The 23377-nt window shown below is 35.7% G+C and overlaps 1 protein-coding gene across 6 annotated transcripts in view; it reads left to right on the top strand.

Moving 5' to 3' along the window:
* The window catches only part of ATRNL1 (attractin like 1), a 466156-nt gene that overhangs the window by 102460 nt on the left and 340319 nt on the right, over positions 1 to 23377 (top strand). For all 6 annotated transcript variants that reach the window (XM_051801056.1, XM_051801055.1, XM_051801059.1 and 3 more), the window contains exons 15-19: positions 189 to 370; positions 10162 to 10375; positions 12172 to 12360; positions 17173 to 17382; positions 21798 to 21935. In XM_051801056.1, coding sequence (XP_051657016.1) covers positions 189 to 370; positions 10162 to 10375; positions 12172 to 12360; positions 17173 to 17382; positions 21798 to 21935 — 933 coding nt within the window. The remainder of the gene's footprint in view (positions 1 to 188; positions 371 to 10161; positions 10376 to 12171; positions 12361 to 17172; positions 17383 to 21797; positions 21936 to 23377) is intronic.

The following is a 23377-nucleotide window of genomic DNA, read 5'->3' as shown; positions in this document are numbered from 1 at the left end:
GTTTCTTTCCATAAAAATACACTAATTCGTATGATGCTACTTGGTATTTCAGAATTTATGTGACATGAAAAGGAAAATTGAGTGTGGGATGTATTTGATTTATGATCTTGGGAAGTTAAAATTCAGACTCCCTTGGGTTTTTTAGAAGTTTTTTCAGATCAGCTTTAATCATATGCTTTTTGCACTAGCTCATCTGTGCGGAGAAAGATGGAGTCATATTGGAGATGCCTGCCTCCACATAAATTCTAGTCGTGAAAGCTATGACAATGCTAAGCTGTATTGCTACAACTTAAGTGGAAATCTTGCCTCATTAACAACCTCAAAAGAAGTGGAATTTGTTCTGGATGAAATACAGAAGTATACACTTCAGGTAACTTGAGCAACTGTAATTGATGCTTATGTGAAATAAATTTTCTTGGAGAAATCTGTTTTAGGCTTTTGTCCAAAGACAGGAAAGTTTATGTCTTCAAAGAAGTGTAACATGGTGTTAAAGACTGGTATCAGTGATGTGTAGGTATTAAGCAAATCTCATGTTTAATGCTAATGACACAGCAGTTCTCAAGTGTTTCTCCTTACCTGATTTAAATGTTAAGTTACTGTTTACCTGTGAGAGAATATTTGCTCAAGAGAATGAGTGGATCACTTCGGTGTCCTAGTTTCAACTGTGATAGAGTTAATTTTCTTTTTGGTGGCTGGTACAGTGCTGTGTGTTGGATTTAGTACGAGAATAATGCTGTTCAGGAGAGGTGCTTGAGGACTGAGAAAAGGTGATATTTTCACCTTGGTCTTCAGAAAGGGCAAGAAAGAGAACCCAGGGAACTACCAGTCAGTCAGTCTCACCTTAATCCCTGGAAAGGTGATGGCAATGCTTCGCTCTGGAGGCCATCAATATCTGCATGGATGACAAGTAGGTGATCAGGAGTAGCCAGCATGGATTCAGTAAAGGTAAATCATGGTTGACAAACCTGATTGCCTTGTACGATGGAACAATACCTCGATGGCTGAGGGGAGAGCAGTGGATATTGTCTTCCTGGTCTCCAGCAAGGCTTTTGACACTGTCTCTCACAACATCCCCATGGGCAAACTCAGGAAGTGTTTCGCTGAGGTTTTATCCCTCTCTCATTTTCACTACTATTATTATAATAATATTTTGGTTTAGTTATTAGACAGTTCTTATCTCAACCCATGAGACTTACTTTTTCTTTCCAGTTCTCCTCTGTGACAGAGTTGGGGGAGGTCAGCAAGAGGCTGAGTGGTACTTAGTTACCTGCTGTGGTTTTACCATGAATTGTCGGAAATCCCAGCCCTAAATATACTGTGACAAGAGGAATCAAAATACTCTTCACTAACAGAGAAAACCTGACTTTTCACACCAGTGTCCATAAAAGTGCTCAAAGGATTGGTTTTGGGTGGTGAATAGCTAGGCTGCAAGCCGTCGAGGACAGTGAGGCACTAAAGATGTAAACTTCTCCAGAAAAGCCTAGCTTCCTGCAGAACTGGCATTTGGGATCAAAGGGTCACAGAGAAGCTGTGCTAGTATGTGAAATGTAGAAATTCTCTGCATAGCAGCAGTGGAATTAGCAGGAGCTAATTAACTTTCTCTGATGATGGTGAAGGAGAGAGAGGGCTGAAAACTCTTCCGTGTCTCTGGCAAATACAGCAAGCTACCATCAAAATATTCCTTAGAAAAGTGATCCATATTAATGTTATTAACTGTGGGACAAGAGAAGAGAAGATTAATTACCTGTTCCTGGGTGGTCAGGTTCAGTGTTTTAGCAGTTTAATATTCAAATTCTTATTACCGTTTTTAAACGTAATTGGTGCAAGTATATGAAATATAAGTATGCTCAAAAATGTCAAACCCAGCAGTGTACTCTCAGATGGGATGTCTTAGCAGAGTAAGATTCCATTACAAGCAAATCAGTTTTTCTTAGCAAATGGCATTTTTAGAAGTGTGTATTTTGTTTTGTAAAAGACGCAGCATTTCTTCGTCTGTATAAAAACCTCAGATTTTAAAGCAGCTTAGGATTTTACAGTTACAGGACAATGAAACATAATTGTGAATGATAATTAAAGCTTATATCAAACTGAGGACCCCTGGTGGTCTAGTGGTTAGGGTGCAGCACTCTCACTGCCGTGGCCTGGATTCGATTCCCGGTCAGGGAACTCCCCCGGGCAGATGGAGCTCGTCAGCCCTGTAAGGCCATCCATCTAAGAGAAGGTCACTCTAAAGAAACCTATGTCCTGAGGACCTCGCTGCCACTGTCCAAGCTTGCTCGGCCCCGGCAGATGAACCTCAGGATTAAAGGGTGGGCTCAGCTCAGCGCACACTGTGTCTCACCTAAAAAATCCACTGCGCAGGCTCAAAGGGTAAAGACCTTTCCCAAATCTTTGTTCGCGAAGACTGGCCTTGAGTGAGATGAGGTAGCAAACTAGTATGTGATTTACAAGGTTTTTATGCTGTAGATGAATTGAAGAAGCACATGAAGGAAATAACAATTAAGGGTCGCCTTACTGAATCTGAAAGCAAAGGTTTAGGGACATATATTGTGAAACAAAATATTCTTTAATTATCCTTTTTAGCATTCCATTTTGAAAAGGAGATACAAACATTGGTTAAGTACTTGATGTTTTTACAGAGCAGATTTTTTTTAAATGGAAAGATATTTATTTTTTATTATTTGTTAATAGAGGAGAGAGAGAAAAGTAATTCTATGTCAAAAGTTCTTCCTTGATATTGTACTTAGTGCAGCCCTTGAAACACATTCTGTCTGTCCACTCTTTGATACAAGTTAACATTGAAAATGTAGTTGAAACTAAAGCAACAAAACCTTGTTAGCAACATGATTGCTATAATTATTTAGTTTGCTGCTTTTTTTTTTTTTCTTTTCTCTCCCCGAATTCCTATTAAAATACTGCACAGGACGCCTTCAAATCTAATAATGTGTGATAGATATTTATATGACTGATATTGCCTGGCTGGCTTGAGGTGTAGATGAGAAGTAGCTTTTTTTACTGTTTGGAAGCAAGATTTTTCTTACATTTCAGAGCTTAGAACTTCTACAAGGTGACATCCTACTGAGTGTATCTTTATTTAAATGAAGTATGTCATGAGCCAATGTGGTGATGTAAATTTGAGATACCTCAAATACAGTTTATGCAACTGTAGAGAAATGTATACACTTTAAAAGTATATCTTGGGTTAAACAATCATTTAGCTATCAGAATCTCTAATGAAATGCTACCATGACTTATTCTGGTGTTTTCAGTGGCAGTCAGGAAAAAAACCTCAATTTTTTTCATTCATATCTGTCCACCCAGTTGCATTTGTTCAGTGTGTGACAGCCTAAATGTGTTATCAGGTGTGACAGAGGCTCCCTGAAACTTCTTGATTTTCTTTTGTCTGCCTTTTCCTCTCAAACTGCAATCATAATGATTTAAGGAGTGAGATTTCATTTTAGATGTCTTATTTCTGTAACAGGTGGTGGTGTGGAAGTTCACAAATGTAGTCAGAGCATCTGTAAGGTGAACATCATGTCTTAAATCTCTCTTATCTGTAGTGGAGTTTGACCTGTGTAGTTAATATCAAAGACTTTAAAACCTTTAGCCTGAAAAAAGAAAGGTTTCACAAGTTTTCAGGATTAATGAATTTGTCAGAGCAACATTTGGAAATAAGAATATGATTCTGATTTTATATCTATGTTATTTGGTATTCTTATATTGAGAAAATAAAAGCAACTGTTGTTTATTTAACAAACTGTTAAAATAGTAAATACTCCAGTCTGGAAGGACTTCAGAGTTCTTTATTGTTCATAGAAACAGTGTGTGACTTTGTTTCCTAATACACAAAGTCCTTGTTCTGGCACAAATTTAGGACAATTTCTTTATCATGTTTGGAATAATACATTGATGCTTTGGAAAGATTCAGCAGGAGGAGGCTGCCATTGTCTCCACACCCTGTCCAGACCTCACTGTGTATAAATAATTTCTCCTAATCCCTATACTGAATTGGAAATCCATAGGTTGCCTCCTTTTAAAGCGTAGGGAGAAAGTTCTTTTGGTACTAAAGAAAGGGAAAAGACAAAGATCTTTGTGGTATGAAGTCAAAACACTGTTGATTTTGCAGATGTATTCTGAACCTACCACAGGTAGTTTTAAAGTCTAGTTTGTATTTTTCATTAAAAATAAATTAAATTCTTTAAGAGAACACCAAAGTAAACATAGTGGATAGACTGCAGATTACCACACTAAAGCAAAATGACACTTGATATTTTTTCTTATATGCTTTTTTTGACCTAGTAAGCAAAACATTTTGAAAGAGAAGATTTGAAGTTTTCTGCAAAGTAGATTAAACAGCAATATGAGGTTAATTAACTGTTCCTGCTAATATTCAAATGTTGTATATTCATTTAAAAGTGCAATTAGCACTCTTGGGAGTTTGCTTGCAACTGTGGGATTTAACTAAAAATAATAATTTTCTTATTAGCATGCCATAAATTCTGAGAAGATGTAGTTTTGGTGTAGTAAGCATAAACAAAGAAGAAAACAGTTTTACACAATGCTTTTCATTATGTAAACTGTTTGCAACTTTTCCTTTGACTCACTGCTCACAAGGCTAAGCATCTTTTTATAAATTACACTTGAGTTCAGGTTGCAGTTAATTAGTGAGCTTTGCCTAGCAATGTTATTCCTTGTTAGTTCAAAGTATTCTCAGAGGGCTGTATGTTTTTGTGGTTTTATCATATGTGTGGTTGTGGTGAAGCTGACATCTACTTTTTTTTTTCTGAATTACTCTCTTTATTACAATTTCTAGCAGTCCCACTTTCCTATTGTGGTTTTGGAAGTCTAATAAATTATTTCAGCACTTTATCTCCATATAAGAGTCATTACATTGAGTGTCCATTAGCTCACCACTGTCTTCCTATGTTCAGGAAGAGAAGCTCAACTCACTTTGGATGCCTGAGAAGAGAACCAAAATTTTAAAAAAAAATTGTCCCCTGTAAATAAGAAAACCCAAGAAGAAACCGAAGTTCCACTGGAATATCAGCTATAATCTTTGTAGATGGAAATTGGGAAGTTCTATTTTTTTTCAGTTTGCTAGATTGTACATTTTTTTTTTTTAACCAATGACGCTACAGAACTTTTTAAAAAAAGTAGGAGAGTTAAGTGTTCTCATGACGTAATGTGTGACCACCTACTACTAATTGCATCTGGATTTCATCATATGTGTCTAATAGATACTGAAACCCTTAAAAATCAGGAAATTTGTTCCCACTGCTTAAAATGTGTCATTCACTGGGTAAATATTTACAAGATACGAAAAGTGCCAGAATTGGTGCATAGTTCAAGAATGGGAACCAAGCAATGTGACTGTACATGGGATGCATGGTTTCTCTTTGTATAGTTGCTATTTGCAGGAAGCAGGTTTTTTTGTTCATAATGATGCACAAGAGAGGCAAATTATCTGCGAGCCCTTCTCCAGTCTGTGAATTTTGTGGAAATATCAGTACCAAGAGGCCACTGTATTTTAACAAAGTTGAATTTTGTGTTTCATCCTAGAATAACTATGTAACTAGAAATCAAGGAGTTTGAACAATTCTTGACAAGTTTATTGTGTTAATAATGTGTTGTGAGGCACATAATAGAAAATGAGACAGAATTGTGTCGTTCACTTCCAGGACAATTTAAGATCCAAAATAAAAGGAATTAAAGTAAAGGTGGAGATAAATTTTTGAAAGAGATATGAAATTCCTAAGTAATTTGCATAATTAAGAAACAAAGGAGGTTTTTGAACCTCAGTGGTAATTGGCTATTCAGTAAAGGTAGACTTGCTCACTTCACTCATCTGCAAATTATTCAGCCCTCATTAGATTAGTGCTGAAGCAGCTGTAGTACCTGAAAAAATGTGTCATGACTACAAATGATTCCATTCACTGTAGATCTCAAGGCAACTTAATCTGATTTAAATTCTCTGAGTAAACAGTAGATTTAACATGAAATATCAGCTTTCTAGTAAAGATTACACATTTTTCCTTTCTAACATAGTTCCATAATTACTATTTAAAAGAAAATTACAATTATGTGATTTAGAATAAGAGAAGAGCATATTTTTGAAGTTATTGGTCATCAGTATTTAACCAATTCCTGTGATGACTAAAAGCTGGCCTTATGTTCAGTTCAGTAAGACTGTAGAGGAGAATACAGGATGATGTTCTATTGGTATGCATTGTATGATTGCAATTTTGTTCCTCTGTCAGATGAAAATAAAGCCTTGCCCAAAAATTTTTCTCAGAATTAAATAATTCTGAAATCTTTCTTAATGTAAAGGTTTATTTCTCACTTTAAAAAGTTTTTCACCAACTTGTTATAGATGTTATAAAAAATTGTTTTATGAAAACTGTGACTAGCTGTATTTCAAACACAAATATATAGCTTCCAAGATGGGCTGTGGCTTCTAAAAAATAGCCGAGAAAGATATGGATGGGAGGACAAACATATTCTAGTGATGATTCTGAATTTTAAATAGTGTAGTGGGATAAAGCTATGAAATATGTCTCAAGATATATTTGATTATATTCTCCATTGCAACATTAGTAAGGTGCATTACAACTTTTCCCAAGATGGATTTGATCACCTGCTATGTATTGCATTGCTTTCTTTCACTGTAAAATTTTACTGTAGTAACTTCTCTGTGTTTTCCCTTTGTCCTCTTTTTCTTTCTTTTTGTTTTTTTAATGATAACTTTTTTTTTTGAGTAAGTTTGGTTGTGGTTGTTGTTGCTTTAACATGAATTGTACATTATGTATAAAGGGAGTTTTTATAAATGTACCTAGATAGAAAGAAAGAAAGAAGTCTTCAATCTCTCTGAGGAGTGGCTTTCTTGTTGAGTAAAGATTGTTGAGTAAAGATTGCCTGAACTTCCAGTAAAGCTGGTATACTTGAGAAGAAAAAAATAGGCACATTTGGGGCTGATTTTCTGTCTGCAAGTGTTTTTCTGAAACATTGATTTTTAGTGTACTTTTCACCCACCTGGTTTGATAGCAAATATTTTTCAAGAGGCCTGTGACCTAGAATCCTGCATCAGCAACTTCTGGGTACAGAGAACTGGCAATCTCATTTCCTTCCTGTCTGATCCCCTTCAGAAGCATCTTTGGCAATATATCAAAGTAAAGGAATCAGTTTCCTACATTCATTTTGCATTAAATGAAACAACCACACAGTTCAAGTAAAGGATGTTCAACTCTCATTATTTCTTACTCCTGAAGAAGAAACTGGATTGGCATTCACATTTAACACATTTGAAGTCCCTCAGTTGCTTCAGGTACTTTGAGACTCCCAGCTATTATGACTGAACCTTTCCTCAGTTTGAGAGATAATTTATAGTAGATTGATGCTTTTCTTTTTGGAAGAAATTAGTTTGATAGTCACAGAGCCCTGGCAGCTTCAGGTGTCATATGTGCAACTTCCTGAATTCTCTCTTCACAGTTGGATTTTTCCTGTGTGCTTTTGCACAGTGGAGCAGCAGTCATTTTTGCTGCTACACTTTGATACCAACAATCTCTGCTGTTGCCATCAATCTTCACCTGTGGCCCACCACATCATGGAATTGATGCCACATAATTGAATATGCACATTTGGTACATCATTGGGGCATCTGGGTGGCCTTACTTAGATAATCTATCTTTGGCATTCCCAGAGCAGCATAAGCGAGCCTGCAAGGTCAGAGCTTTGGCATGTATTTGATAGCACACTCATCAGCGTTCAGGTCTGTATTTTGATGTCCTGTACTAACAAAGAGCCAAAGATGGTACATATGGAATTTGAGATGCCTGACATGATGACTATAAGCTGTCCAGGGAGTACAGTTATTAAGAATGATTATGACTATGGTATGTGTTGCTTTGATAGCAATCTTTCATTTCAGGGATGCTGCTTTTATCTCCTGTGGCTGCTTTGGCTTTCATGATTCTCTCTGGGACTTCATCATCATTAAAGGGGTTCCAGGACAATCTCTTACTCAAACAGAAGAATTTATCTCCAATGTCACTGCTGCAGTGTCAGTTTTCATTTTTGGCCTAACATGCTTTTCACCATAGCTGGAATAGGATCTCTTGTTTTTTATATACTGATGCTGAGGCCAAATTATTTGGCAGTGCAACTGAAGCAGTCAGTAATATGTTGAAGGTTCTCTTGGCTGGAATCCCTTGATCCCAAAGTAGGCATGTGTTTGTCAGCAGTTCACCCTGCCTAAGACCCTGACATTTTTTTATACATGCTTAGTGTGCACACTCAGCATTCTACAGAGAGATGTCTAGAGATGTGCACAGATATCTAAAGTTTTCTGAGGCACATGGACTATGTATATGGACAGCAATCTAGGCAACAAATAAGACAACAGATGTATTGTCTACCATTTTCCAGATGCCCAAGTTGCACTTTGACTATTTGCATCATGTTCTTTCTGGTATCCAGAATATGGGAGCTCTTACAGACACCTGGAAAGTTGGTCACCTGGGGTAGCAATCAAGTTACGAAGTAAATACAGAAGACACAAGAATGGGCAGTGGCATATTTGCTGGATGTCCTTGTTGCTGTTCAAGAGAAGAGTGCATCACTGCTTATGGAATGGAACATTTCTTAGTAATTTTCTGATTTATTTAAGTTTTTTTTTCTCTTAGGGTTTTTGTGGCAATTTTTGTTTGATTGTGATCTCAGCTGATAGTACAGAAGAAGAAGAGAGCACAGGGAGTACATTTTAGGAAGGTCAGGAATATTGATTACCTATCTACTGAATTTCTAAAAAGATATTTACACACTAGTATTTTTGAAGCAAAATTAATAATCCTTCACATTTCAATTTGGTCTAACAAGGCAGAGGGGAAAGAAAATCAGAGAAATCAGAGCATTCCTCTGACTGGATGTAGAATTAAGAGTGCTGAAAGATTTTTATTTTTTTTTTCAGACATGGGTTAAACCTGAGTGGCCAAAGAAAGATGTGAGATCAAAGATGAAAGATCAGTCTGACAGAGAATGGCAGTAACTCTTGGTTCACTTGTGAAATAGCACATAGATCTTGAATCCTGGCAGGTCCCCTTTTGGTATATTATAGTGTTTTACTTACCTTGGCCTGTAAATTAAATCAGTGAAGAACCTAATTCACAATCAGATCAATATATCTGCTCTGGAGCTGACAACATCTGTTCTCTGCCTGGTGCAGACAGCTGTGTTTTGGCATTCCGGTATTTACCTGCCACCACATCCCTGTGACAGCCCCATTGTCTCTCCGTATCTCACTTCCCTGTGTTTAAACTGGGGTTAATAAAAACTGCCAGCACAGAGATTACTGGTGGAAACATGTTTGATTTTGGTGTCTTGAGATTTTTACAATGATGGGGGCAAGTAATTTATGTAAATTTGTCCTGGAACAAGCAAAGGTCCTTATTCCTTAAAATCTCTTCTTTGTCTTTGTAATTGTATAAAGATGAAATTATAAAAATTAGTGGAATTTGTGATGTAATTTTACTGATACATCGTAAATATTTTTTTTTTTTAGAATTAATACTTTTAATGTTTTCTAGACTATTTTCTCTAACTTGTAATTTAATAATGAAAGTGTATTCAACGTGTATTTAATGGCACTGGAGTTGTAAATGCACCACTTTCATCTCTGTCTCTGAATTGCCTAATCAGTATTAGCAATATAGACTTTAGAAGATGGAATATTATCTATCCTTTTCCTGAACTTTGATTTTTCAGAGTTGATGTTAACTTATGTGTATTTTATTATCCACATTGGCCTAGCAATTAGTAATCAGTGTAGTTGCCACTGGAAAATAACCAAACAGTTTCATTATGACCATTTGACCCGTATCAAATAATAGTAATCAGAATTTGAAAGAACACAGATTTTTAGTAGAAGAAAAGCATATAGTAGGTGGAGTTTTTGTTGGGGTTGTGTTAGGGGGCGGAGGGAGATGTTCAGCAACATAGAACAATTAAGATAAAAACTGTATGGATGTGATGATAAAGTGAGATAAGAACATGATGAATTCTGAAAATGTGAAGTTGTTGCTGTTGAACTGTTCTTTGAAATGTTTTAAATCAACAAAACAAAAGGCATTTTAAATAATTATCTCTCATTTGTTTCATTCTCATTCATAGAAAATTTCACCTTGGGTAGGTTTACGCAAGATCAACATCTCCTACTGGGGCTGGGATGACATGTCTCCTTTTACAAATACAACCCTGCAGTGGCTTCCTGGAGAGCCAAATGACTCCGGCTTCTGTGCCTATCTGGAGAGAGCAGAGGTGGCAGGTCTCAAAGCAAATCCCTGCACTGCAATGGCAGATGGCCTTGTGTGTGAAAAACCTGTTGGTAAGCAATCTCTTACACCCTGTTGCTGATACTCTCATCAGTAGCAAGCAGTTTGAGGTTTCATTTGTCTAAGAGGGATTTTTGGACAATTTGGATTAAATAATTACTTTTTTTATTTTTTGAAAAATATGGAGCTGTAATCTAGAAAAAAAATAAAGTTCCTAAAGCAGCAAATATTTATTTGTGAATTGGTTTGTATGGCTTATTTTGTGTTCCACCAGAAACCTTATGTTTTGCCTCTAAATCATTAATAGTCAGTGCTAACAATAATTGTAATATGAAAGTGTCTGTGAAGGTGTTAAAAAATTCTGAGTTTTCTTTTCTGCATCTCACTGAATATTAGTAAATATCTTAATAGTCTAAAAGACTGACAAAATCAAAATTCTTGGTTTGATCTTTTAGGTTTGTTTGTGCCTATAGTTCACTGTCACAAATAGTCACTTGACTGTTCAAATTAGCATTTTCATTCTCCAATTGGCCTCTGTTTCTCTTCATAGCTGTGAGGTTGAGCATAAGAAGTTCTTTAAATTTTGCCTTCAGATTTATTTTGTGCGTTGCTGTAGTGGGTTGACCCTGGCTGGATGTCAGGGACCCACTAAAGCTGCTCTCTCATTCCCCCCTGCAACTGGACAGAGGAGAGAAAAAAAACCCCTGAAGGCTTCATGGGTTGAGAGCTGGAAGAGGTCATGTACTGATCACCATCACGGGCAGAACAGACTCAAAGTGGGGATATTACTTGAATTTATTACTGACAGGATCAGAGCAAAAGAGTGAGAAGTAAAATAATCTTAAACCACCTTCCCTCCACCCCTCTTTCCTTCCATGTTTTCCCTCCTCCGCAGGGGACAGGGAATGAGGGTTGTGGTCAGTTGTTTCTGCAGCTGCTCAGAGACAGGAGTCCTTCCCCTGCTCCTGTGGGGTCCCTCCCACTGGAGACAGTCCTGGATGGACCTCTCCAGCGTGAGTCCATCCCTCAGGCAACAGCTCTTTCCAATCTGCTGTCCCGTGGGTCACTCCTCCATGGGGTGCAGTCCTTCAGGAATGAGCTGTATTAATGTGGGTTCCCTACAGGGGCCACAAGTCCTACCTGGGAAAAAAACCTGCTCCAGCGTGGGCTTCCCTCTCCATGGGCTGCAGAGGGGTCTCTGCACCCTGATGGTCCCCCATGGGCTGCAGGGGCACCGCTGCCCCACCCTGCTCTGCACCACAGGCCACAGGGGCCTCAGCTCCAGCACCTGGAGCACCTGCTCCCCCTCCTTCTGCACTGACCTTCGTGTCCACCTTGCTGTTCCCATGTTCTCACTCCGCTCTTCCCTGGCTGGAATTCTGCACAACAATCTGCTGTTCTTAATGTTATCACAGAGGCATTACTGTCACTCCTGATTGGCTCGACCTTGGCCAGCAGCAGGAAGCCCATCCTGGAGCTGGTATTGACTCCATGGGACTCAGCTGGTTATAGATGTCTGAGACGTATTTTATGTCATGTAATGTACGTACAAGTAGCTAAGCTGGTATTTCCAGGCAATGAATATTAAATATTTTGTTTTAATATAGAGATAAAATTGCTGTGAATTTTTTAAATGGCCTTTTAGAACTATAGTGTGACTTATGCTGAGTATTACTTGATATTTTTATAAAATATGATTATATACAGCAGCATAAATTTGGATGAAATTATCTATAGCTAATTAAGGAGGCAGTCACTTCAATAGAGATTCTTCTAATGGAACATATGATTAAAGAAAAGGGGATTGAACTTGTGTTCATAGTTATAAATGTTTGTGGTCCTTTTCCAGTCAGTCCCAACCAGAATGCCAGACCCTGCAAAAAGCCGTGCTCCCTGCGAACAACGTGTTCTAACTGCACAAGCAATGGTATGGAATGTATGTGGTGCAGCAGCACCAAGAGATGTGTTGACTCCAATGCCTATATTATCTCCTTCCCCTATGGACAGTGCCTGGAATGGCAAACTGCCACATGCTCCCGTGAGTATCTAAAGGAATGTCCATCTTATTAATTATACTTGTTATATTTTTTTTCACTCCGAAGTATGAATAGGATTCAGCACATTCACTAAAGATGAAAAGAATTTCAAATGAATGACCTTATATAGCCACTAATGTGAGAAGTCAATACAGAGTATGTGTTTTCTAGATCCAGGTAAAATACTGGCAATTCTTTTATGATAAAATATATTTAGGCTTTTGAAACAGTAAAAGGTATATATTGTTTTCATATAAAGAAAAATTATCATGACTGGTTGCATGACCAGTATTAGTGTGCCAAATAATGGCCATGAGCCATTATTTAACAGCACGCTGTTAAAATTAGGTAAACAATATGTAGAACTTATATTTATACAACATCAATTTATTAAGAAAAGAAAGTGTGCTGAGTCTTAAGGTTCTGATTTTCAGGTTCTGATTTATTTTGTCATAAGGAATACCATTTTCCTAACATGCAAATATAAAAGCAAAATTATAATAATTAGAGTGATAGTCTTGAGAATATTGTAACACAAATGCAAACCAAATGATCTTAGTGTTCCTTAGATTCTTTTCCCTTGGAAATGCTGATTATTAACCCTTGCAGATTGTTTCTCTCTATGGAAGCAGAAGGAATTCTGTTAGGCCATCAGACAGGTAAAGGAGGTACAGAAAACTTTTGTCTTGTGTGATCAGACTGGACCAGGCTGCATTAATATTCAGAGTCGCTCATTTCATCCTTTGGGGATAAAAGGCAAGTGATTTGTTTGTCAAGGAGCAAAGTTATGCCCTGGATATCCCCTTTGGAAGTACATTTCATCAGAAGTTGACACAATGCCTCTCTAGGAGAATTAAAAACCTACTCGATGTACCTTTCAGTGTTTATTTCAGCTGAAGTTACTTCTTCCCAATTCTGTAGTGACTGGACCTCATTAAGTTTGACACCATGCAGTTCCAATGTATATCCATGCCATAATTCCTGTAGGTGCTGGAGCAAGCTGCCTGGTGCCTTAGATTCTTGTCTTAGTTGAGGTTTGTTTAGAACAATTCCTCAGTCACCATCCAGAAGACTGCTTCTTAGTAATTAATCTGTCCTTCAAGATTTGATTAAAATATTTTCTGTCTGTAAAGGACTTCAATCTAGTGTCACCCAAACGTTATATATAGGACTTCTGAAGTGTACCATTGAATTGTCCATATTGCTCTGCTCTGAGAGAGTTTTTCAGTTACTTCTTACTTCCTTTCCCTCTCCATAAGGGTCTTTTGATAACAACCTCTGGAACATGTTATTTCTAGATATCTTGTGACAGAATTGATGATCTTGACAGCAAGAAGCAACTTGCTTTCAGCATCATAATTAGATCATGATTCTGATTGATTATGGATACAAATTAAAAAAAGCCCCAAAACAAAACACAAAAGGCAATTACTTGCTTGCACCTAAGCCTGAGGAAAAATATTAAGTAAGCTCTTGGCGTGTCTGTAATAGGAACCATTGATATATTCTAATCTTAGGAGAGAAAAATGGCAATATGTACCAGGCTGCTACAGGGTGGTTAGGAATATAAGGCATTGGAAAGCTTTTCTTTCAGGCTAAACTGGTCAAGAGCCCATATTCCTCTTAATTGAGATTCCTTCTTCATCCTTAATAATCACAGACTGTCATGAAACAATAGCATGTTGAGCTGTTCTGGTAAACCGTTGGCTTAGTTTGTAAATTTTAGATATTAATCCAGGTTCTAGTGCCCAGGTCTAGTGGGGACTAGTAGTAGGGTTTACATGTTCCTTGGGACCATCAATCAGTCTATGTTTGGGATAGGAATAAACAAATAATAGGAACACTTAATCTCTTGTCCATATATTTGGAATAATAATGCAGTAATTATATAAAGGTTTCTCTCTTGTGACCATTCACTGAATTTTTTTTTTTCCTCTCCTGTAAGGAATCAATTTGTAACCTATAAAATATTGATAATGAGTTGTGGCAGAACATAAAGAGATAGAAAATTTGAAGATAAAATTGACAGAACACCACATGAATGATACTTAGGTTTTTCAACTAACAGATATTATGTCTGCCTGAGCTTTCAATTCAGTTTGTGTGTTTGTGTAGTATTTGCACATCATTCAATCTGTTTGAGGAACACAAAAATATTATTCTTAATTTGATTGTACTTTTTGTCAGATCTGTAGAAGTTTATATTAAATAAGGCAAACAGGATTTGCTATATACCAGTTCATCATTATGTAAAGGCAATTTTGTATAAAAATGTATTTTCTGTTCAACAAATTAGAGAAAAACAAGATTGTGTCTGTAAGCAGTTTTCCCAGAGTTTTCTAGCATCAGACATTTTGCGTTTAAAAAAGAAAATGTATGTCTAAATGAAGCATGATTCAGACATTGTTTTAGTGTAAATGACTTAAAAATTTTGTTAGGTAGGTATATCATTATTGCTGCTAAAGTATTAAGTTCATTCCCTTATCAAGAGCTAGTGTTCCTATTTAACTTGGAGTGGACTGTAACTGTACGTTTTCAAAAAGATCATTCTTGGTTTTAAAATTCTATTATTATTTAAAATGACTAATTTCTGAGCTTTTGGGTGTTTTTCTCTGAATGAAAGAAATTCAGACAAGCATGTGTGATTTAAAATAAAAAAATATAACAACTGAGAACTTCACATTTATTTCCACAGCTTGGGTTTAAAATGCAGAATGCTGTTTTATTGGTGACATTTTGTCATTTTAATACCTCCTTGCCAAAAACTTTCATTTCCACTCTTCTCTACATCTTCCATCCATTATGACTTTTGATTGAATAGCTGACAGTGGAACAATCTTGGACCATCTTTAGAATTTCAAGGAAAATAAAATTTCTGCAATAGCTTCTCAGTTAGCTCTCTTCAGCTAAATGCCACCACAGAGAATATTTGAGGATTTTCACTTTTGATTCTGTTTTATCATCCTGAAGATACTGCAGCTGATACTTCAGAGCTTTATAAATAGCAACATGAGTATAAATAGCAGCACGAGATTTGTTTGGATCATTTACAGTGCATCTCTAAAAGGGCAAGTCAGCTGGTACAGAGTGATGGCCTTTATTTTTCTGCTGATCTTCTAATGTATTCAAACCCCCAAATTTGTATCATTCAGCTTCAGTTCTGATGGTTTAAAACTGATTTGTCATGTGCTTGACAATTTTCAACAACAGCTGAGCTTCTCCTGTCCCGCCTCTTTTCCCATATTTGGGAAAATTGAAACATTTCCTCCTATTTGGATTGTTCCAAGTCTAATGATGCGAGAGCTCATGCTCCAGCTTCCTGCTCTATTAAAGTGCTTTTGAGATTCACTCAGAACCTTAACTGGCTATTTTCTTGATATCTCCATGTATCTTTAGACTACAGAGTATTTTTTCCTCTTGTAGTTTCCACTACTTTTAAACTATTTTAATGGTTGCTGAAGTCAGAGAAGTTAGCTTTATTCTGCTCTCAATTTATTAAATTAGTAATAAATCATTCTGCTTAGTATACCCTTTATAGCATGGATTAAAGTATTCCCTTTGTGGACTAGAGTGGTCCATGTAGCTGAGAATATTAGTTGGATGTACTGGCGCAGCTGAGCCAAATTAAGATGTTACACTCATGTAGAAGCTGTTTGAGTGTCCTGCAAAAAACCTCCATGAACCTTTAAACTACTTTCTTCTTTTTAAGAAGAAACTTAGATAATTTTGGCTTCCTGGCAGGATCTTTCTTACATTCATGTATGCTTTTAAAATTTAATTTTTGAATGCCCATAAAGTTAATGTGAAAAGAGACAGGGACCCATAGTGATCCATGTTCAAATGATTCTGATATTAATTTAATTCAGTGTTAAAGCATTAATTAAAAAAATTAGGATGTAGCAGAAAAAGCTCAAAGAAGCCTGGTAATTTTAATGGTGTTCCTGAAGATACTAAAATGTTAATTTCTTATTAATAAGAAATGACAGTAGCTTCAGCATGGGAATTTTATTTGGTTCTAAACAGATTTAAAATATGAGGAAGACCAGTTAATTATTCTAAAGGAATAGAGTATAAAAGATCTAGAAGGAGATTTGAGTTTAAGCATGCAATTTAAAAAAGGAAACCTGATTAACTGATGAGAATCTTAAGATATAATTCAATTAAAGGGGATTGAGTTATGACTTGTAACTTAAAGTGTGTAGTATGCTAGCTTGTTTCAAAAGTTCTATATAAGGAGACTGAGTCATATTCATAGATGAATACTCAGGTGAGATCCAGAGGTACTTTATATCCAAATAAATTTTTGGTTTGAGTTTGAATTATACTGGTTTCATTTTTTGTTTGTTTGTTTTGGAATAATATTATCACTCTTATTTGGATTACTGACCTTGTATTGAATTCTAGAGTTTTCCTGTTAGAAGGGCTGTTTATGTCAGTAAAATTAGTAATATGTGCATTATATATTAATAATAAGGAAAGGATATATATTTTTTGTGGGATTTAATGAAGATGTGTAATATTATTTTTCTGCTTCATTATCTTCGTTTATTTGTAATCTTTATTGTTGCATTGTGGTGTAAAAAACACCTGCTGTGTATTTTGTGTGGAAGTACAACTTTTAAAGAAAACTGAGATATTCTTACTATTGTTACTGATTTTTTTTTTTAATTTGCACAAGGAAATAGAGGTTGTTGTTTCTTCATCAACTGTTGTAAAATGCTAGCATCTTACTAAAAAATACAAACAAAAACCCCCACCCAAACCCCCAAACAAACAAACCCCATTGCATTAATATTGTATTCCATGTAATAAAGCTCAAAACTGCTCTGGACTGAGGACCTGTGGACAGTGTTTGGAACAGCCTGGGTGTGGATGGTGCAATGATCCCAGTAACACTGGTAAAGGACAATGTTTGGAAGGATCATCACGAGGTCCAATGAAGCCTGTTGGTAATGAAATGGTGCTTGATGCTGGTCTTTGCCCAAAAGAGAAAAATTATGAGTGGTCTTTTATCCAGTGTCCAGGTAAGGTCTGCTTCCATTCTTTCTTATGTATGAAATAAGACACATTTCTCTGTTTAAGCACACCAAAATAACATAGTTGTTTGAAGTAACACAAATAACATTTGCATGAGAGATTTCTTTTTCCAACATATTTTTTAAATTTATGGTTTGTTAGTCTCTGTCTATTGAACACAAATGTGCTTCCTATCATGTAGGTTCACATGTGAAATGTAACACAAGTAGTTTAATCAAAACTGCCATTTATTTGTAAATAAGTTTTCACTCACCTTATCCTTCCAATTTTTAAAATCCAACTATACGAATTTGCTTCAGCTCTTGCTTTCTTTTTGCTTCTATATCCATAAAAGAAGAAGTTATCCATAGGCAACTGCTGATGGGCAGAAGCTTCCCTGCTCCTCATGCCCAAGTACAACTGGCTGTGAGAATGGGGGGCTGCCAAATACCTGAACCTCCAGTCTCACCCTTTGAGACATTTGGAGTAAAAGAACATATGCTTATGTAATCTTAAAGAAAATCTCTACATTTAATCCATATCACTCTGATTACAGAATTTTAATTTTTATGTTAATTGGAAAAGTAAGGAAGGCACTTGGTGCTTTAGGATGGTGGAAGCTGAGCTGGTGCAGCCTCCTGTGTGGAAATACTCCAACCTTGAAAGCAGCAGTGTAGTACTGCAGGCAAATGTAAAGCACACTGTGGAGTTTGACAGTCCTCCAGTAGTAATTTACAATAAATAATACAGCTTAAAAGACAGCTTGGAAACTTTTTTTTGGAATAAATAGTGTACTTGTGCTAAAGGGTTTTTTTCCCAGCAAATGTTCTACTGCTGATAATTTTGGAAACAGGAGCTTCTCAAGCATCAAAACTTTTATGGCTACATGAAACTATGCTTTCCTGGCTGCTTTTTTTATCAGCATGTTCTCTGTGTGTGTGTGCATATATATGTGCATGTTTATAAATAGAGAGAGAGTAAGTTTTTTTTTTTGAAGTTTTAGGATAATGAAATGTAAAACCAAGTGAACACTGTTGAATATTTTGAGTTAAAAGAAAAAAAATCCTTCAAATCATCTAATGCCATTTGCTGAACAAAGAAGCCTTATTTGGAAACAATTTCCATTCTATTGTATGAAAACTTCAATACTTAGTCTGTATGTTAAAATAAGCGTACATTGATAAGTGCACTGTTAGCCTTTCAGTGCAATGCACAGTTTCTACCACTAGTGAAATTATAAGGGTTAAATATGTTGCTTGTCTAAACTCTGAGTTAGAAGATTTCATTACTGTGTTTAATGTTTTATTCTTCATGGATAAAATTTTGTATTCATTGCATATCCTGGTCAAGAATTCACTGAAATTCCAAATGCTTAATTCCAGTATTCTCTAACTAGTGGGTAATTGATATATAATTTTTCTGGTCTTCCTAATGCTTAGTTTTGTATGTCTTAATTTTTGTGTTATTTGAAGGATGATGAAAACAACCTTAACTGTAAATTTTAATTTGCTGCAAGTGATAATATTATCTGGTCATATATGACAGTTCTGAATTCTTACATTTTGTTAAGTCAAAGAAAATGGAAGAGATTTTTAGATCAATTTCAAAAAATTATATGCACAATAAGAACCAATGCAATCCTCAGCTGACATGACACACCATTGAAAAAATGACATTTCATAATTGCTGATTTGCTTAAAAATATGTATCTCATTGAGAAAAGTGAAAAGTCAGAAGAATTGCACAGTTCAATAAATCTTGAAGTTGTTTCAGTGCAATCAAACTTAAGACATCAGTATTAAATATTTAAAATAGTTATTAAAATAATGAGACCCTGTGATGATCATTTAAATAAGAATTAGGAGTTCAGTTTTAAAAAGTTATTTTTTCTTTAAATCCTTTTAATGTGCATCACTGGCAGCAATAAATTCTCCCCACACACAAAATTTGCTTTAGCTGAATCTTCAGTGAGGCTGCCCTGGAGACAAGCAATTTTATGTTTAATTTGCTTTTGACCTCTGTGTTGCAATGGTTGGTGATGCTGACAATTGTTGGTAATTATAATTTTAAGAAAACACTAAAACTAGGAAAATATAGAAAAAGGATGTATGCGTTACAATCTTGATCTAATGTAAAGATACTTCATCTAGTTTTAAACGAACTAGTTAGAATCCATTCACACTGCTTTTCAGAGGAGAAATTTAGACTTTAAAGAGAATCTTGGGCTTGCGTTCTACCTAAACTGCTCTTCTCATGGGAGGAGATGTCAACAATGTTTTTCTTTTCATGTATGGTATTTGCAATTTTATTTATAATAATATTCAGTTAAAATAAGAATGTGATAAAATTCTATTCATATTAAAAAAATACTATGACAGCTTCTTTGAGGACTATTGATTTCAAAGTGACCAGTCACAAAAATAAATATTTTTTTATACTACCTGCTGAATACTAATTTTAAAGATTTGAACAGACAGAAAAGGAGAATGAATTTAAAATATTTATCACCAACACAATTGCCCAGAGGCACTATAAAGAGGATGGATATGGACTACAAGGAAAACTAAATGCATGTATGAATGAACATGAATGGTTTAGCCAACCATTCATCAGTATGGCAGAATAATCTTCAAACTGTAGGATATAAACTATTTATTTTCATCCAAACCACAAACTGTTCAATAGGCTTACACAGACTTAGTCTTTTTTTAATCTTGTTTCAAGTATGGCAAATGATTGTTGTGCTTAGAATAAAATATGTTGGTATAATTCATTACAGACAATATTCTATGGAAATACCAATAAAAATGAAATTTTGCATCAAGTGAAATTTTAATTCTGTGGCTTCTGTAGTATTTTTCCCTTTGCCACATAAAACTAGTGAGTTTCAAACTAAATAAAGCATTTTTTCTAGACTATGATACAGTCTTAATTAGGCAATCTTACTTTAATAGAACAACTATTTAATGTACTCTGGTTTTACTTTTGGTCTTCTGGGCTGTATTTTTTTTTTAACATTTCCTTTAAGTAATTTTATGTGTAAGACATTTACACAAAAGCCAAAATGGAGCTGCAGGTCATGGTACTTTTGTGTAGCATTTCCTGAGAATGGTAACAAACTGCAGAAGGGGAACCCTCCTGGAGGAGAACACCACAAATGTGTTTGAGAATTAAGTCAAAATAGCGAGAAAACTTAATAGTACAGAAACATTTGATACTTGTTTGCAATATTCTCTGAGCACAGTTACAAAGGAAGGAAGAGACTGTCAACTGGGGAGGTTTAATGGTTTATGAGCCAAGCCTGGCAATGACTGTAAATATATTAAGTTACTAAATTATAAAACTGATCTAAAAACTTTTAAATCATGCAGTGAGAATCTTTTTTTTTTCTCCTAGCCAAGACACGAATCATTTTGACATTTAGATTAAAAATCCAAATTTTAAAAAAATACAGTCTTACTGAGATAAGAGTGCTCTGCTGAGTCTTACACCCAGGTTTGCCATGGTCTGACATTTGACAGGCTGCTGTAATTGACAGTTTACTAATCTGCTGAGCATGATGAACTCTGAGGTCCCATTCTATAGAGAGGTCATCCTTCAAAACCTGGCAGCAGGATCAATGATTCTGGCAGGATTCACGTTGTGATTTTGCTGCAATAGTGATCAGTGCTTTCTGAGTTTTCCCAAAACATGAATCTCTGGAGTGGAGCTATGGTGCAAGATCAGTGGTTTATAGTGCTGTTATTTTACAAAAAGCAATTTTATGCTTTCAAGGTCAGGTATAAAAAAAACCCCAAAACATATGTCAATAGAGTCCAGTTTTTTTCCTTTCACTGAAATAAACTGTAGTGAGGAGGGTCTGGAGCTGTTTGATGTGGTCCTGATGTCCTTAAAATTGTTTTGTATGCTAAAGCTAAAGAGGTTCAGAACTGTTAAAAATAAGATGATATTTTGTTACTTTATTTTGAAAGTTCTGTCTCCCCAGTAGATAAAAATTTGGCTGTGAGTTGTTCACGTTCTCCATCACAGTAGCCTTTCAAATGTTTAACTATGGATTATAGGTATTGGGGTTTTCATGTAGTCTCAGTTTGTGACTTACTACCTCTTAAAAGATTTCTTAAGTGACTGGGTAGCATTTTAAAACTATAAGAACTGGATGGCAGAAAAAAATGGCAAAAAACCACTTTCTTACACACTTCAAATTCACATGTGACTAAAAAGTCAGCTTTTGTGGTCTTTTGTGTGGATTGATGTTGCAATGCTATTTTAAAGAGGTTCTGTGTCAAAGTACAAACATATGCTGGTTATTAGTCAGGACTAAACTACTCGGAATTACATTGTACTGCAATTTTGTAATCACATAGGCATGATTTTGTTCCAAAGAGCTATTAAGTAATGTAGCTTTTAAAATGTTATATTCTAGCTTGCCAGTGTAATGGCCACAGCACCTGCATCAACAGCAATGTCTGTGATCAATGTAAAAACCTCACAACAGGAAAACAGTGTGAGACGTGCATGCCAGGATATTATGGGGATCCCACAAATGGTGGACAGTGCACAGGTAAGTCCTTCTCCTGGGAGGAAAGAGAAAAATACCAAAATGATGTTCCTGTTCAATGTTTACTTTTTCCATTGCTGAACTGGAGGATTCTCCTTGAAGTGAAAGAGAGAATGAAGTCCAGTAACCCAGATAGGTTTTGTATATTGCTGTAGGGCTGCTTTTCTGCTTCCATGGATGGTTTTAAAGTTGACAGTAACTCCTTCCCATAGAAATAAATGGCAGAAGTAGGAATATATTCAATATGAAAATTCACTAAGGTAGTTGACTTTGAATCTAGGAGGGTGCTAGAAAGTTTAGTCCCGTTCTCCATTACTGATGTTTCTTTAACAGAACCTTTACTTCTTAAGGTGTATTTATTCATTTAAAGGGTTTGTTTGTTCCTCAGCACTCAGTAGGTAATGCATAAAGCTTCCCATCTGGTAAACTCAGGCACAATATGTAAAAATTGTGTTCAAGGGGATGGAAAGATTAATGTCTACCCCTATTGACAATCGAATGTTTTGCTGGTGCTTTATGATGCTTTAAATAATTCTTAATAGTTCTCTTTTTTTCCTGAAGTTGACAAAATGTTCTTTTGCTGTCTGTATCACCTTTATGGCAAAATGATGTATTCATACAGCTTTTATTCTTCAGGGATACATTAGCTATCAACTGAATAAGCATTCCATCACCTTTAGTGAAATATGCATGGTGCAATAATGACTAAAATCAATTTATAAGACCAGTAACATTATAAATTTTACAACTTATTTTTTCAAACCTAGTCTGTAAGAGCGCATATTTTTATTGGTAGACATGATTTTAACAGGAGCTATTTTGACTAAGGAATGGTTTAAAAAATAAAAATGATAATTATTTTGAGGCTTTATCTGCATGGGTATAATGTATTCTGCAGTATAAAGCCCATAATAAATATGTTTATATCTTCAGGATATTTTGAAAAATCGAGTCATTGTGAACTGTTAGATTTTCTTCAGTATCATGATTACTGTCATAGAGGTGCCCAAATTGTGGGCCAGAGATTTCTGCAGGAAAAAATAGCAGTGATCCATAGATAAGTCACATCAATGTTACTGGAATAGAAGTGGAGTTTGTGAATATAGTTGGGATCGGGCACTGTACAAACATAAAGAAAGAAAGTGATGTTTCTGGTTTGTTCTGCTTTTCCTCCTTTAATCTGGTAATGCTTTTGGTAAGACAGAAAAAAAATTCTGCATGGTTGCAAATTAAAATAGAAGCTTATGGAAAAAAATATAAGTGGAAGAAAGGACAATCCAGCTAGGAGCTGAGCTTATGTGTGACTGAAATAAAGAGAAAATAAGACAGGAAATTATATGAAATAGCCAATCAAAGGACAAAAAAAATCACGAAGCCAGTCATCCTTATTGTTCTACCTTGTGTCACTTTGCTGTTGCCAACTGAGTTTCTGGCTGGACCTTTCT

The sequence above is a fragment of the Manacus candei genome, unplaced genomic scaffold, assembly GCF_025592945.1.
Source record: "Manacus candei isolate 608988 ecotype Guabito, Panama unplaced genomic scaffold, ASM2559294v1 h1tg000050l, whole genome shotgun sequence".
In the NCBI taxonomy this organism is placed as follows: domain Eukaryota; kingdom Metazoa; phylum Chordata; class Aves; order Passeriformes; family Pipridae; genus Manacus; species Manacus candei.
The sequence above is the reverse complement of the archived record's forward strand: the minus strand, read 5'-3'. Positions and strand labels throughout refer to the sequence as shown.